Consider the following 14,419-nt stretch of genomic DNA (forward strand, 5'->3'; position numbering starts at 1 on the left):
ATCCAGTTATAACATTACCAAAGTTATGTCTTATTAATCAACATCAGCATTTCCCTTCCTAAGTGCAAAATGCAAACACTGAATAAATGCAATACAGAAAAGAAGAAAGATAGGAAGAAGGTTCAGTGTATTTGAGCAGAAGATTTGCTGCAAGCTGGTGTCAAAGAAGCTGATGGATCTGATGAGTTTAGAGTAAAGAAAGTAAATTCAACAAACTCATTTTTAAGTTAACAAGATTTTAACGACTGGTTTGAATAACCGACTGCTTGTAGTACACACAGAAAAATTTCGAAAAACTATTTATTTACCAGCAAGAGAAGTCCCAGATTCTTTGGTATCCGTAATTAGTGTAAGTCTATTGAGTAGACTACAGTAACAGAAGATTATATTGTGGATTGATGCTGTAAATATCAATACATTTCATTTGCAAAACAGTGAATCATATGTTGCATTTCCCACTGACAGTAAATTTAATCAACACAAAGGTGGCTATAAGATGTGATGTAGGCAGCTAGATGTGGACATAGGAAAATATCAACAAAGTAGATTTTTAGATGACCAATTATGTGACCTGAGAGATCTAATTAAAGTAATCACTTCTAACAAGAACGTATGAATCTGCAAAGCATTGTGGATGGATGTTATAGCATCCATGGATGTTATAGCATCCTTCCATGTTATAGCATCTTATCTTTAGGTGAACTTTAACTGTTTCGGTATTTTCAACCCCACAACTTCAAAAATTGAGACAGCCCCCCAAAATTGAGATCCTTAGCTTTGAAATCCTGAGTGTGGTGTTTTTTGTTTTTTTTTTAAATCATATGTTTGGCTCTGTTTTTTTTCTATACTCAAAACTTGTTAAGAAAACATACTCCCCCTCCCCCAGCCCTTATATGTGTGCTGGTGTCAGGATGCGAAACACACAGGGCACCCACACAAATAGGATGCTTCCTTCTGACATGGACTGTGCTTTCCCCCTTTTTTTACTCTTCAGTTGGTATCCTTTTCTTTACTGGTCCCTACTCCCTCTGCCCAAGGCACTCTCCAAGAGGTGTGGTACAGCCCCCACCTCCATCTCCCTGTTCCCAGTTCCTGGCACCCCAGTCCTGATGTCACTTCCCCAGCCTGTCTAGCACTGCACACGTTGGGATAGTCTGAGTGGCCCAGAAGCCCATACCCGTCACTCCTCATCAGACTCCAGCAGTGCCCCTCCAACTCCCATCCTATACTCCTAGCAGTGCCCTAGCTCCCTCCTCCCTTTTAGGCTTCAGCAAGTGCCCCCCATCCCAGCCTGCATGAAAAGCTCCTATTCTGGGAGTAGGGCTGTCCTGCAGGGATCCCCCCATCTAAATTAACTTTGCTACCCCAGTGTAGTGGTAATGGGGGATGTGAGACGGTTGCTCCCTACTTCAGAGGGAGAGGTCTTCTCTGGGTATGTCTACACTACAATTAAAAACCCGCGGCTGGCCCGTGCTAGCTGACTCTGGCCAAGGGGCTGTTTAAGTGTGGTGTAGATGTTGGGCTTGGGCAGCCTGAGCTCTGGGACCCTCCAACCTCACAGGGTCCTAGAGCCTGGGCTCCAACTTGAGCCTGAACATCTGTACCACAATTAAACAGCCCCTTAGCCCAAACCCAAATCATCTGTATAATTGCAATGCAGACATTCCCCTCAGTGTTGCATATGTTCTGTTCCCCATTGAGTGGCCAGGTGTGCTCAGGAATTGCCTGGAGCAGCTGTTCTGCTGTCTGTACCACAGGCTGCCAAAGCAAAAGCTGCAGGCTGCAAGTATGAAATTCTGAGGTGCATATGGCTGTTTATTTACAAGCAGCTGCAAAAACTGCCCCCAAATCACAATGCTCAGAGTATCTTCACAAGTGTTAGTAGCTCTGCTCTCTCTTTCCTTGAACCATTGTTCATTATTTAGTGTGATTTTTGGTAGGTTTATATTTAATCTATTTTAGGCATCAATTTGGAAGTATTTTTTAGGATATTGATACCTCTTGGTTTTCTTTGTGGTCTGCTCATGACTTACTTCTTTCTTGTCTGGTCAGGCAATTCTGTCTGATGAGGAAGTAAGGATTAATTTAAGACTGAATGCGACCTGGTAGTATCTTCAGTTCATGTCCCTCTTTCTGCCAACCTTCCATATGGCTGTGAGAAACATTTACTGCTCCAAAATACTTCCAGGTCTTGTTGAATTTACCAATCAAGTGCTGTGTTCTCTGTGCTGATCTATGGCGGAGTGAGCCAAGCACAAAACCAGTTCACCCAGCACTGAAGCAGACAGACCTGGGATGGGACTGCTGCTCCTACACCATGGATGACAGATCTTTGGAGCCCAGTGATCTGTGGTCCTAAGTTTGAAGGCCATCCCAAACATCGGGCCTAGAGCTTACTGCTCCAGGGATCCTGTCTTCCCTGACATGCAGTGGCAGATTAAGTATAGCCTCTAGCTTCTCTGAGATAGGCCACAATTTTTTTCTGGAGCATTTATTCTAGCTCACAAACAACTTTATCTCACATGGCTGAGATACTTAGCAGTTTTTCACAGGACTGCTACCCTAAGACTCACCTGTCTTGCTAAAAGCTCTTGTCTCTCAATGAGAGATGCAATTCTTTGTGTAGTAGGAGCTAATTCTACTTTAACTTGAACCACTGAGGCTATTGTAGCTGTCATTGTTCAACTCTAGCACTGCTCCATAAATTGCAGGTGGCAGACTCCTAACTCCTGTTGACTTCCCCAGCACACAGCATGGTTACTCAGACTGCTCTGGAGAGAGAATTTAGCTCTGTGGAAGTACTGTGAATTGCCGCATTTTATATATATATGGCCGTAATATTGTCTCCCTTTCTCTGTCTTGTGGTAGAAACGTAGTTGGGATACTTTGAAATCAGATGAAATGCCCTTCAGTATTAATCTCCCAAAATTTACTTAAATTAATTTCAGGAGAAATTAGCCCTTCGACAGCAGCTGAATGAGGCAAGACAGCAACTACTGCAACAGGCAGAATATTGTACAGAAATGGGAGCTGCAGTCTGTACTTTGTTATGGGGTGTCTCTAGCAATGAGGAAGCAGTTAAAAACATTCTAGGAGGGGTGAGTACTGCAGGTGTATACATTTTAGTGGGAATGTTTAAGTATTATATTATAGATAGGTAACATGCTTTAAATAACATATCTTAACACATAGGTGTATTTCAGTAATTGAACATATAGCAAAATAAGTCTCTGAATTGTTTATTCTTTTTGGTCTCCAATTTTTATAGTCTATAAATAGTTTAATGTAGAGCAAGCAGGGAACAAACAGTAATTTAATATTTGATGTTACAAGGCACAGATAAGAGGGACATTTTCTTTTCTCATCCGCTATCATCAGACTGAAAATGCAGATTACTGCCATCACAGTATAAATAATTTTGTAAACCCACCACCAGAGGAAAAAAATCCCTGACATTACTTCAGCAATTCCCTTGCCCACTTATTCTCCAAAGTACGTACCTACCAACCAGTCCTCCCCACCGCAGTGCTCATCAGAAAATACGCACAGTCTACCTCTCATGCCATGAAACAAAGGAATTATGGGATGTTTCTTCCTCTGTTCTAGCCCACAAAATTAAAAGTGATAGTTTTACAACCAATTTAAAATGGAGAAGAGTGATAGAGTACTATGACCGACTAAGATCCAAACCCCTGCTGTTGTGGTGAAGGAAGTGTGTGTTTGGAACTACTTAGCCATACTAACATATTTCATTCAAAACATCAATTATGTCACTTTCTAAGAGGAATATTCCATGGATCATGATTTTAAAATAGCTGCACTTCGTGCGCATTGATAGTAATAGGCACATAGGATGTGTGGTTGGTTTATGTGAAATATACAAATGTACTGTCCGTGCACCGCGTTAGTCATTATACTGAGGAGGAATTGGCTACTTATTTATCAGTGTCCAGGAATCGTTTGTGTAAAAAAAAAAAAAAAAAAGTTAAAAGCGTGCCAAGTGTAAATGGATGCAACTGCTCTGGAATTCTCTGGGTGACAAATTGAAATACTGTATACTCCCAATTTTCCCAAACCTTATCATCTGAACCTCTGCATTATCCAAATCCCTTCCTTGTTCCCTGGGATTTGGATAATGGAAAGGTTCGGACAATAGAGCAGAAATTTCCAGCCATGGGAGAGGTAACCCTGCTGGTGAATGGCTCCTGGGGCAGTGCAGGGAGCCCTCCAGAGCCCTGCTGTCACAGGAGCGAGTGAGCAGGGCCATGACAGCACAGCTTCAGAGGGCTCCCTGCACTGCCCTATGGCTGGTGACACCCAGTCCCTGCAGATACAAGGTGCAAGGAATGTTGCAGTCCTGGTGGGTCAGAGTAGAGTCCTGGTCTGCTCTGCCCAAACAGTACAGTCTCCTCCCCAGCACCTTGCAGAGGGTTTCTTGCAGTATCACTCCTGTCCTCTTGATTATCCAAACTCCTGATTATCTGAACAAAATTCATGTCCACCATGCTATTCAGATAATTGGGAGCATACCATAGAAGATACATTTTAGGTATAAATTGATCTTAATTTGTCATTCAGTGGGTGTGCAAATGAGTATAACTTACACAGCTTTATCTTACACTCTGTTATCAGTTGCTTTTTCTGCAATACTGCTTCTGTCCCTAGACATATTTAAGTTGCTCACTTTACTATCACACTAAATGCCACTTAGATGAGCCCAAGTTGCACTACTTTACCATTTATGTAACTCCGCATTTAACAACTTCTGCCATTAATGTAACTGCTGAATTTGGCAGCTGAGTTCTAGTCACTGAAGGATGTCTCTCATAAGGGAGGAGTTCTGCAAGAGACAGTAAATTATAGCATGTAAAGAAATATGACGTACAGTGGGTAGAGGTAACACCTGTATCCTATCCTGTGTTCCTTTCAGTATTACTTAGTGCAACCTGTAAAAGTGATTGTTTTCCCTCCGCACTTGCAGAGCAAAGCAGTAAAGTTTTTCACAATTACGGGACAAACTATGGAGAGCTTTGTGAGGTCATTAGGTGAAGATACCAAACACCAAGATCTGGATTCTGATGAAAATCAGTTTGTATTAGCTTTGGCAGGCATTGTGACAAGTAAGTCAATTTTGTATGTCAGGACTATATTCCACATGTACTGTAAGGAGCATATATTGCTGTAAATGTGTGATGATGTATATCTAGCTGTTTGACTAAATAACTGATTTTTTAAAATGTTGGTATCATGTATGAATCACCATTCTCTTCAAGTTCTAGAAAACTTCATTGTCTTCTAGCTGTGTTGGTTCTGCCGTGCTAAGAAGAGTAAAACATGATAAAACTTACTTAATTATTTAAGTTGGTAAATAAGATTCTGAATTCATCCTGGGAGTAGATCTGTTGAAAAGAAAACTCTGCCGTTTAGATTCTCTCTCACTGTAATCTCACTTTGAAATCAGAAGTTTAGACAAGGCTTTCACGTTTAATATAATATTAGTAGAAGACATAAGCTAATTATCTCAACTTCCAGGAGGAATATATGCTTCACAAATGGCTATTAAGGAAGCCTGATATCCTAGGGTGAGAAGTAAAAGATAAGGAAGCCAAAGAACTAACTGTTTACTCTAGGCATGGAAAAAATGTTAAAAACTGTGTGCCCCTGGAATCAACATTGTTGAAGAGGGCCAAACTATTGAGATGGAAGCATTTGGTGAAGACACAAAATTATTTAGGTTAGTCAAAACTAGAGCATTGTGAAGAACTACAGAAAGTCCTAATAAAACTAGGATAACTGGCCAAAATTATGGCAGATGAAATTCAACATTGGCAAGTACAAGATCTTCAAAATAAGAACAACAACATAAATTATTCATACACAGTAGTGGGTTCTGAATTTAATAACCTGTTTTTGGAGTGGGATGGTGGTGATCTAGGTGTCATTGTGGCTAGTTCATTAAGATGTCTAGTAAATGTGAGTAAGATGAAAAACTGTTTTAAGAATAATATAGAAAACATTATGCCCTTCCACAAATTAAAGGTGTAATTTGATTCTGCCTCAGATCACTTCATTTATAAAAGCATAACAGAAATAAAGGTCCAGAGAGTGACAATGACAATGTTTAGAGGTTTGTGGAATGAGGAAGGCTTCAGTGGGAGGAAAAAATAAAAAGAATATTGCCAGTGACTTCAGTGCTGCCAAGATTTCACCTCATATGTCTATTTAATTTGGAAAGGAGAATGTTTAAGGACAAATATGGTAAAGGATACACTGTAATGAATGATTGAACCTTAATCCTGGTTTTGCAACCTTAATATTTTTAAGGTAGGTTTTTTGGATATAATTTCTTAATTAAAAAATGAAAAAAAAATCAGAATTTCCATCATGTGTAACCAGATTGGCCTGCAATTTGGGTCTTCTAGATTAGATTAGGTCTGCTCTAAATTGGGAGATTCTCTTCTCCTTGCCTCCCAACACAAGAACATGAGGGCATTCAATAAAATTGAAAGGTAGCAAATTAAAAACTGATTAAAGGAAATACTTTTTAATTCAACATGTAATTAGATTGTGAAACTCATTGCCACTGGCTGCTGTTGAGGCCAACAATTTAGTAAGATTGAAAGAGGGACTGGATATTTATATAGCTAAGAAGATTATCCAGAGTTGTTATAAGAAAAGGAGTACTTGTGGCACCATAGAGACCAAAAAATTTATTTGAGCATAAGCTTTTGTGAGCTACAGCTCACTTCATTGGATGCATGCAGTGGAAAATACAGTGGAGAGATTTTATATACACAGAGAACATGGAACAATGGGTGTTATAGTAGTTATAGTTACTGCAAAAAAGAGTTGTGGAAGGGAGACAATATTTTATGCTTCAGGGTTTAAACCAGTTTTTATCCATTAGGGATTAGAGTGAGATCTTCATGGGGTGAAGATCATTCTATATTTGCCTGCTGTAGGGTTTCTTGCACCTTCCTCTGACTCTTCTGGTGCAGGCCATTGTTGGAGATAGGATACTGAACTAGATGTATAAGTCTGAGCTAGTATGGGAATTCCTATGTTTCTGTGTCTTTTAAGGTACATTTTTATGACGTATGTTGTTACTTCAACTGGTGTTCTCTGTCTTTAATGGGTTCGTTGGGTTCAGCATCCGAAGTGTATTCATGCGAGAGCGATATTTATTGTTATTGAAGTGTCTAACATAAATTTGGGGCTAGCCGCCCGAAGATACAGAGTGGTGAGCAGGACTTTGAACCCAACCAACATATTAGCATTAGTACAGGTCCTGAACCTATTTAAAATGTTTTTGCGCTCTCATCGTCTCCATCCCTTAAAATATTAGCACATACAATGATACTCATACTTTCTGACATTTGTCTTTTTTTTTTTTCCATGTAACACTTCATCACCTGAATGTATAAAAATGTCAAGTGGCCATCTGTGATTTTTGTATCAAGATTTTAGATATAAAATTGTCTCTTGAAATTGGTTCAGAGTGGATGATGTAGTAAGTTTGTTAATTATTTTTAATAACAGTAAATCAGTCCAGCAGTGATTTACTCTTCCAAATAACCTAAACCATCAGTTGATTGGCACTCTCAGTTGTGAGCAATGATTTTGCAATCTCAGGTCAGACTGTCAGAAAACAGGGCAGACCCCCCAAACTGGTGGTATATTGTATAATTAGATTTCACCACACCAGTAGCACGTGTGCACTCCTGGATCACTATATTAGTCTTACCATGGAGTCACAAACAGTCCCCTTCGGCTCTCCAGCACATCTTGCTGCCTAGACAAACTAGACGTTGTGATGAAAGGTTATTAAAACCACAAATCACCTCACATTCGTACTCCCAATTCCAAAGGATCGGTCACTTTTCCCTAGTCAATGGATACTCTCAATCTTACACCAAAAACAACACTGACGCCCAGTTTCTTAAGTAATCTAACTAAAGGTTTATTAGCTAAGAAAAATAAATGAGTTACTGAGAAGTTAAAGCAGGTAAAACACATTAACAGGTGAGTCCAAGTAAGTACATCCAAATTGATAGCAGAGATGTAGTAATCTGCTAGTTTTCCCTAAGTCTCTCAGGGTTTATTAAAATAATTCTGGGGATCTCTGTCTACTTGCTCAGTATTCAACCCTGTTAGAATCCAAACAGTTCAGAGATTCAGGATCATTCCCTGGATCCATTCTTAGAATATCAGGGTTGGAAGGGATCTCAGGAGGTCACCTAGTCCAACCCCCTGCTCAGAGCAGGACCGATCCCTGACTAAATCATCCCAGCCAGGGCTTTGTCAAGCCTGACCTTAAAAACTTCTAGGGAAGGAGATTCCACCACCTCCCTAGGTAACACATTCCAGTGTTTCACCACCCTCATAGTGAAAAAGATTTTCCTAATATCCAACCTAAACCTCCCCCACTGCAACTTCAGACCATTACTCCTTGTTCTGTCATCTGCTACCACGGAGAACAGTCTAGAGCCATCCTCTTTGGAACCCCCTTTCAGGTAGTTGAAAGCAGCTATCAAATCCCCCCTCAGTCTTCTCTTCTGAAGACTTAAACATCCCCAGTTCCCTCAGCCTCTCCTCATAACTCATGTGTTCCAGTCCCCTAATCATTTTTGTTGCCCTCCGCTGGACTCTTCCCAATTTTTCCACATCCTTCTTGTAGTGTGGGACACAAAACTGGACACAGTACTCCAGATGAGGCCTCACCAATGCCAAATAGAGGGGAATGATCACGTCCCTCAATCTGCTGGCAATGCCCCTACTTATACATCCCAAAATGCCATTGGCCTTCTTGGCAACAAGGGCACACTGCTGACTCATATCCAGCTTCTCGTCCACTGTCACCCCTAGGTCCTTTTCCGCAGAACTGCTGCCTAGCCATTCGGTCCCTAGTCTGTAGCAGTGCATTGGGTTCTTCCGTCCTAAGTGCAGGACCCTGCACTTATCCTTATTGAACCTCATCAGATTTCTTTTGGTCCAATCCTCCAATTTGTCTAGGTCCCTCTGTATCCTATCCCTGCCCTCCAGCGTATCTACCACTCCTCCTAGTTTAGTATCATCCGCAAATTTGCTGAGAGTGCAATCCACACCATCCTCCAGATCATTTATGAAGATATTGAACAAAACCGCTGTCTTACAGCTGTCTTCCCCGGAAAGCAGTTTGGCAAATGTTTCCATTATAGCAGTGGTTCCCAAACTTGTTCCGCCGTTTGTGCAGGGAAAGCCCCTGCCAGGCCGGTTTGTTTACACTACCGCGTCTGCAGGTTTGGCCGATCGTGGCTCCCAGTGGCCGCAGTTTGCTGCTCCAGGCCAATAGGAGCTGCTGGAAGCGGCGTGGGCCAAGGGACATACTGGCCGCTGCTTCCAGCAGCTCCCATTGGCCTGGAGCAGCAAACCGTGGCCAGTGGGAGCTGCTATCGGCCGAACCTGCAGATGCGGCAGGTAAACAAACCGGCCTGGCCCGGCAGGGGCTTTTCCTGCGCAAGCGGCGGAACAAGTTTGGGAACCACTGCATTACAGAATGGGCTTTTCCTCTGTTGACTAAACGCAGACTGGGTCCGTGGATTTCCCATTGTCGAACACAATTACCCATGCTTTGAAGTTAGCATGCTTCATTTATAGTTTCAAGGCTCCAATTCCATTTGATGGTCAATCCAATTACAGAGATATACACAATGCATTTAGTTACAGCAATCCAAACAGTCTTTCATTAGTTTTCATGAAGTTTATACATAAATTAAATTCTCACTAACATACACTTTTGATCTAGGGTTAATTAAGTACCGGGTATACGTAATGTAATGCGATAGTACAGATTATAGGGAAGTGAAGACAATAACATTAACATATCTTTGATATTCAAATACAAGTGAATTGGCCTATGGTTTTGATTTAAGCTGGTCTCTCAGCATCACACTGAAGTGCTCTGTCAGTGTCACAGTCATTACTTAAAAGAACCCTGCAAATGTTAAAAAAACAGCAGTAAAAAGAGCAAATAGGAAAAAAAAAATGCCTAACACCACCTGCCAGATTTTCTGACAGTAAATCCATTCCAGACAAGGGTTGTAATTTCTAAAACGTCACATGTTTTTGCACTTTTATTTCTCTTTCTTTCCTCCTGTTGGTGAATATATATTCTCCCTTTTTTAACCATTTTGTGATTGATGATAAAGGAAGACTGCATGTATATATACTCATAGTTTTGTCATGTTAATGTAAGAATTACAATATATTTTCTCTTTAAGGGTTCAGTGTGTCAGAATACAATGTAATGGGCCTGATCCTCACCTCACTTACTCCAGTTTTAATACCTGCCATGGCTCTGTAGGTTTCAGTCAAGTTATTCCTGATTTACATCTGTCTGAGGAGAGTCAGGCTCATTTTTTTTAAATGCAAGCTGCTGTAATGTTGTTTTATTCCTCACTGCTTAACATTTGAACTTGTTTTGCTTCCTATAGTCCAATACATTTATTCAAGGGCAAACTGTATCCTTAGCAGAGTAATAGTCTTTCTGCATTTTTTTGCTTATTGTGTTGTCCACTGCATAAGGAAGCACTCCTACAAGAGCAGGGAAGATCTTGTAAGTTGACCTCTGTTGCTGTTTTAGATGTATACTCTAGCCAGGAACGTAGGGGGAACAAATATAAAATAATCTACATCAGTGGTGGGCAACCTGAAGCCCACGGGCTGCATGCAGCCCATCAGGGTAATCTGATTGCAGTCTGCGAGACATTTTGCGGATGTTGAGCATCCGCAGGCACAGACCCCCGCAGCACCCAGTGGCTGTGGTTCACTGTTCCCGGCCAATGGGAGCTGCAGGAAGCAGCGGGCCATAGGGATGTGCTGGCTGCCACTTCCTGCAGCTCCCATTCACCGGGAATGGCAGACCACAGCCACTGGGAGCTGCAGGGGGGCTGTGCCTGCGGATGTTGAGCGTCTGCAAAATGTTTCGCAGACCACAATCAGCTTACCCTGATGGGCCGCAGATTGCCCACCACTGATTTACATCTTCCTTCTTTTAGAACTGAGACTATTAGGGTCAACTTTGCATTATTTCCACAATAGTTCTAGATGCTGACAGTTCAGAGCGTCTTGAATCATACCTGTTTCATAAACTCATTGCATTACAAATTTTGCTGCTGAGCCACCCTGAATACATATTTTAATTAACAATGTATAATTATAAACAGATTTTTGACTGCTAGGTATTGTTTGCTGCTTCGGTAGCATTTTATACAGTTCCATTTTTGCTGTGTCGCTACATTTAGGGAAAGGTTTATAGATGTCATAGCTCAGTCTTCACAGTTCTTACAGGTAGTTAATATTAGATTGTATTAGATATGAACTCATTTTCCTGTTTTTTTTGGAATGTGATTTTTATTATTTTATTTTGTGTTCTGTTGTAGATGTTGCTGCATTGGCATGTGGCCGTGAATTCCTGGTTAATTCAAGTCGGGTGTTGTTGGACACAATGATGCAGCTTCTGGGAGACATGAAGCCAGGACTCTGTACCAAACTGAAAGTGTATGAAGGCCAGATATTTTTTAAATGAAGCATGTTATCTTACAATGTGGACCGTTATTACTGAAGCTCTTTACCTAATGATCCTGTCAAGGAACTGTCCCCATCAGAGCACCCCCTTTGGATACTACTTGGAAAGTAGCATTCATACAGATCCAGTCCTTTTAGCAGGAGCATTTGGTGACAGTCTAGCGGTGGTGGGCTCTCCGCTCTTGTTTTGGCTATATCTCCCCTTTTCCAGAGTCACAGGTGAAACAAACAATCCAAAGGTGACAAAAGGGAAAAATAAAAAGGAAAACCTATAGGTCTCCAGTACAGGTTATCTGATATAGTCCCTTCCCGCTTTTGGCACACGAGGTCTGTGTTCCCTTTTTGTGAGGACAGAGACTCTGCTTGCTATCAGGCTTCTTCCTGGAGTTGGGACGCTTAACTGTGCTCTTCTTCAGGGCTGCCCACTACTGAGTGGAGCTTTCCCCTTTCAAACTCCTCTGTTTCTGGCATGACTTGCAGGTGTGGTGTGATGAGGCTTCTCCAGCCCAAAGCAGCGCCTTAGCCTCCATACTGGGGTAGAGTTTACGTACCCTCCCTCTCAAGACAGGGGCAGGGTTGCCATCCCCTGTGCTGGAATTGCTGTCGTTTTGTGAAAAAAAGTCAGCATTTTGATGTAGCTTCCAGGTACTCAACTGACCTGGTAAGGCATAGGGTTGTAGCGGATTATCCTTGGATTGGTGTCTTTCATGGTGTTCAGCCGCCAAAGTGGAGTGTGGTCTGTGATTTTTTAAAAAAAGGATTTCCCAGCAGTTAGCATCCACTGAATCCACAGCCCATTTTGCTGCCAGTGCTTCCTTCTTGATCACGGAGTATATGTTCTCTCTGGGGAACAACTTTTGGTTGATGTACAATATCAGATGTCCTTCCCCCTCAGTTTTTTGCAAAAGGATCAACATTAGTCCTATATGTGAGGCATTTATTTGCAGAATAAATCTCTATGAAAAGTGTGGATTAAAAAGGACTGGCTCCTTACATAAATGCTCCTTCGGTGTCCTAAATGCCTTATCACAGGCTTTTCAACCACTGGACTCTTTCTGGGCATCTGTCCTTTATGAGATCTGTGAGGAGGGTCACAGTAGTGGGGAATCCCAGCACAAAACATCGATAACAGCCTGCAGCTCACAAGAAGTGCCATAATTGGTTGGGCTTTTTTGTCGTGGGAACAGGACAATCCATCAAGACTTGGACCTTGTTCAGTAGGGGTTGTAGTTGGCTTTCTGTCACAGTGTAGCCTAAGTACATGACATTGCAGTTCCCTGCCTTACTGCATCTGTGAGGAACTGGAGTGCTGCTGTGACCGTTCTTAAGCGACTGTCCCAGTCCTGGCAGGAGAGAACTGTATCATCTAAGTAGGCCGCTGCATACTGCCTATGCAGCCAAAAGATTCGGTCCGTTAGCTTCTGGAAAGTTTTGGCTGCCTCAGAGTGACCAAAAACATTTCTTGGACTTGATATAGAACAGTGGTGTGGTGCAGGTTGCCCATCACTGATATAGACCAAAGGATGCGGAAAAAGCTGTTTTCCCCCCAGTTTCTGGCATCAAAGTTATTTTCCAGTACCCTTTCATGAGCTCTAAAGTGGATATATATCTGGCAGTTCTCAGCCATTGTAATAGTTCATCCACTGTTGGCATTGGCTGTGCATTGAATTTTGAAACCACATTGACCTTTCGAAAATCAGCGCAGAAACATGTCATGCCATCAGGTTTTGGCACTAGCACAATACTCCTCCATTCACAGAGTGATTCTTTTACTACTGTATACCTCCTTTGGATACTACTTGGAAAGTAGCAGTCACACAAATCCAGACCTTTTAGCAGGAACGTTCAGTGACAGTCTAGTGGAGGTGGGCTCTCAGCCCTTCTGGCAATTTCTCCCCTTTTCAGAGTCACAGGTGAAACAAAAAATCCGAAGGCAGCAAAAGACGTTAAAGAAAGGGGCAAAGAAAAAAAGAAAACATAGGTAGTTCTGACCAGGATATTGACCTCTTTCTTCAGAGAGGCCCTGGATGGGTTATGGTCCACCTTAGAGTCCTCTGAGTCTCCAGAACAAGTTATAGGATGAGTTTCTTCTTCCTTTTAGCACAGGAGATCTGTGTTTCCTTTTTGTGAGGGCAGAGGTTGCACTAGACATCAGGCCTTCCTGGGAGCTGGGAAGCATAGCACCCTGTATCCTTCCAGGGCTGTCCACTATTGAATGGAACTTCCTCCTTTGAGGCTTCTTGCAGGTGTTGCAGGATGGGGCTACTCCAGCCCCAAGCACCTCCCTAACTCCTTCCATGCTGGTGTGGGGTTTACACACCCCATCACAAATTCATTCATTATTTACTTTACTGGAGAGGAAATATGTCCATTGGAAATAATATTCACAGCATCCATTCCTCATAAATATGCGAGATGTGGTTGCAAGGCTGGTGACTGCATACCAATTCTCCTCAACCAATATTGCAGGCACATCAGTGTCTGTGCAAGGTCTATCAAGCACCAGAATAATAGGTAATGTGGAGATGTGCCCATCCCTGCCTTTGTAAGAGGTAGAGTTGCTGGAATGAATGGTATTTAAGGGAGGCTCAAGTATTAAAGTAGGGAAAAGAACTGAGAGAAATGTAGGACTCCCCCTGTATCACCGTCCAAAATGAAAAATAATCTGTTAAAATACTATGCTTGGTTAGTTAAATAAGTAGTTTACATATGTACCAAAAGTGCATTTGTCTTAGGCCAGCAAAGTGTAAATGACCTCCTGCCACCTTATTACTCACAAGCTGCTATCATCAACATTGGTAAAGGGATGTCTGTAAAGAAGCCCTGTGAGACACATGATCCTATGAAATATTGT

At 41.9% G+C, this 14,419-nt stretch overlaps 1 protein-coding gene across 2 annotated transcripts in view; it reads left to right on the plus strand.

Annotated features, from left to right (window-relative positions):
• HSF2BP (heat shock transcription factor 2 binding protein) overlaps positions 1 to 14,419 on the plus strand; it is a 59,950-nt gene that overhangs the window by 19,932 nt on the left and 25,599 nt on the right. For both annotated transcript variants that reach the window (XM_084640981.1, XM_084640982.1), the window contains exons 4-6: positions 2,949 to 3,098; positions 4,982 to 5,120; positions 11,421 to 11,538. In XM_084640981.1, the coding sequence (XP_084497107.1) occupies positions 2,949 to 3,098; positions 4,982 to 5,120; positions 11,421 to 11,538 (407 nt within the window). The remainder of the gene's footprint in view (positions 1 to 2,948; positions 3,099 to 4,981; positions 5,121 to 11,420; positions 11,539 to 14,419) is intronic.

The sequence above is a fragment of the Lepidochelys olivacea genome (assembly GCF_965140295.1).
Source record: "Lepidochelys olivacea isolate rLepOli2 genome assembly, chromosome: 1".
Lineage (NCBI taxonomy): Eukaryota > Metazoa > Chordata > Testudines > Cheloniidae > Lepidochelys > Lepidochelys olivacea.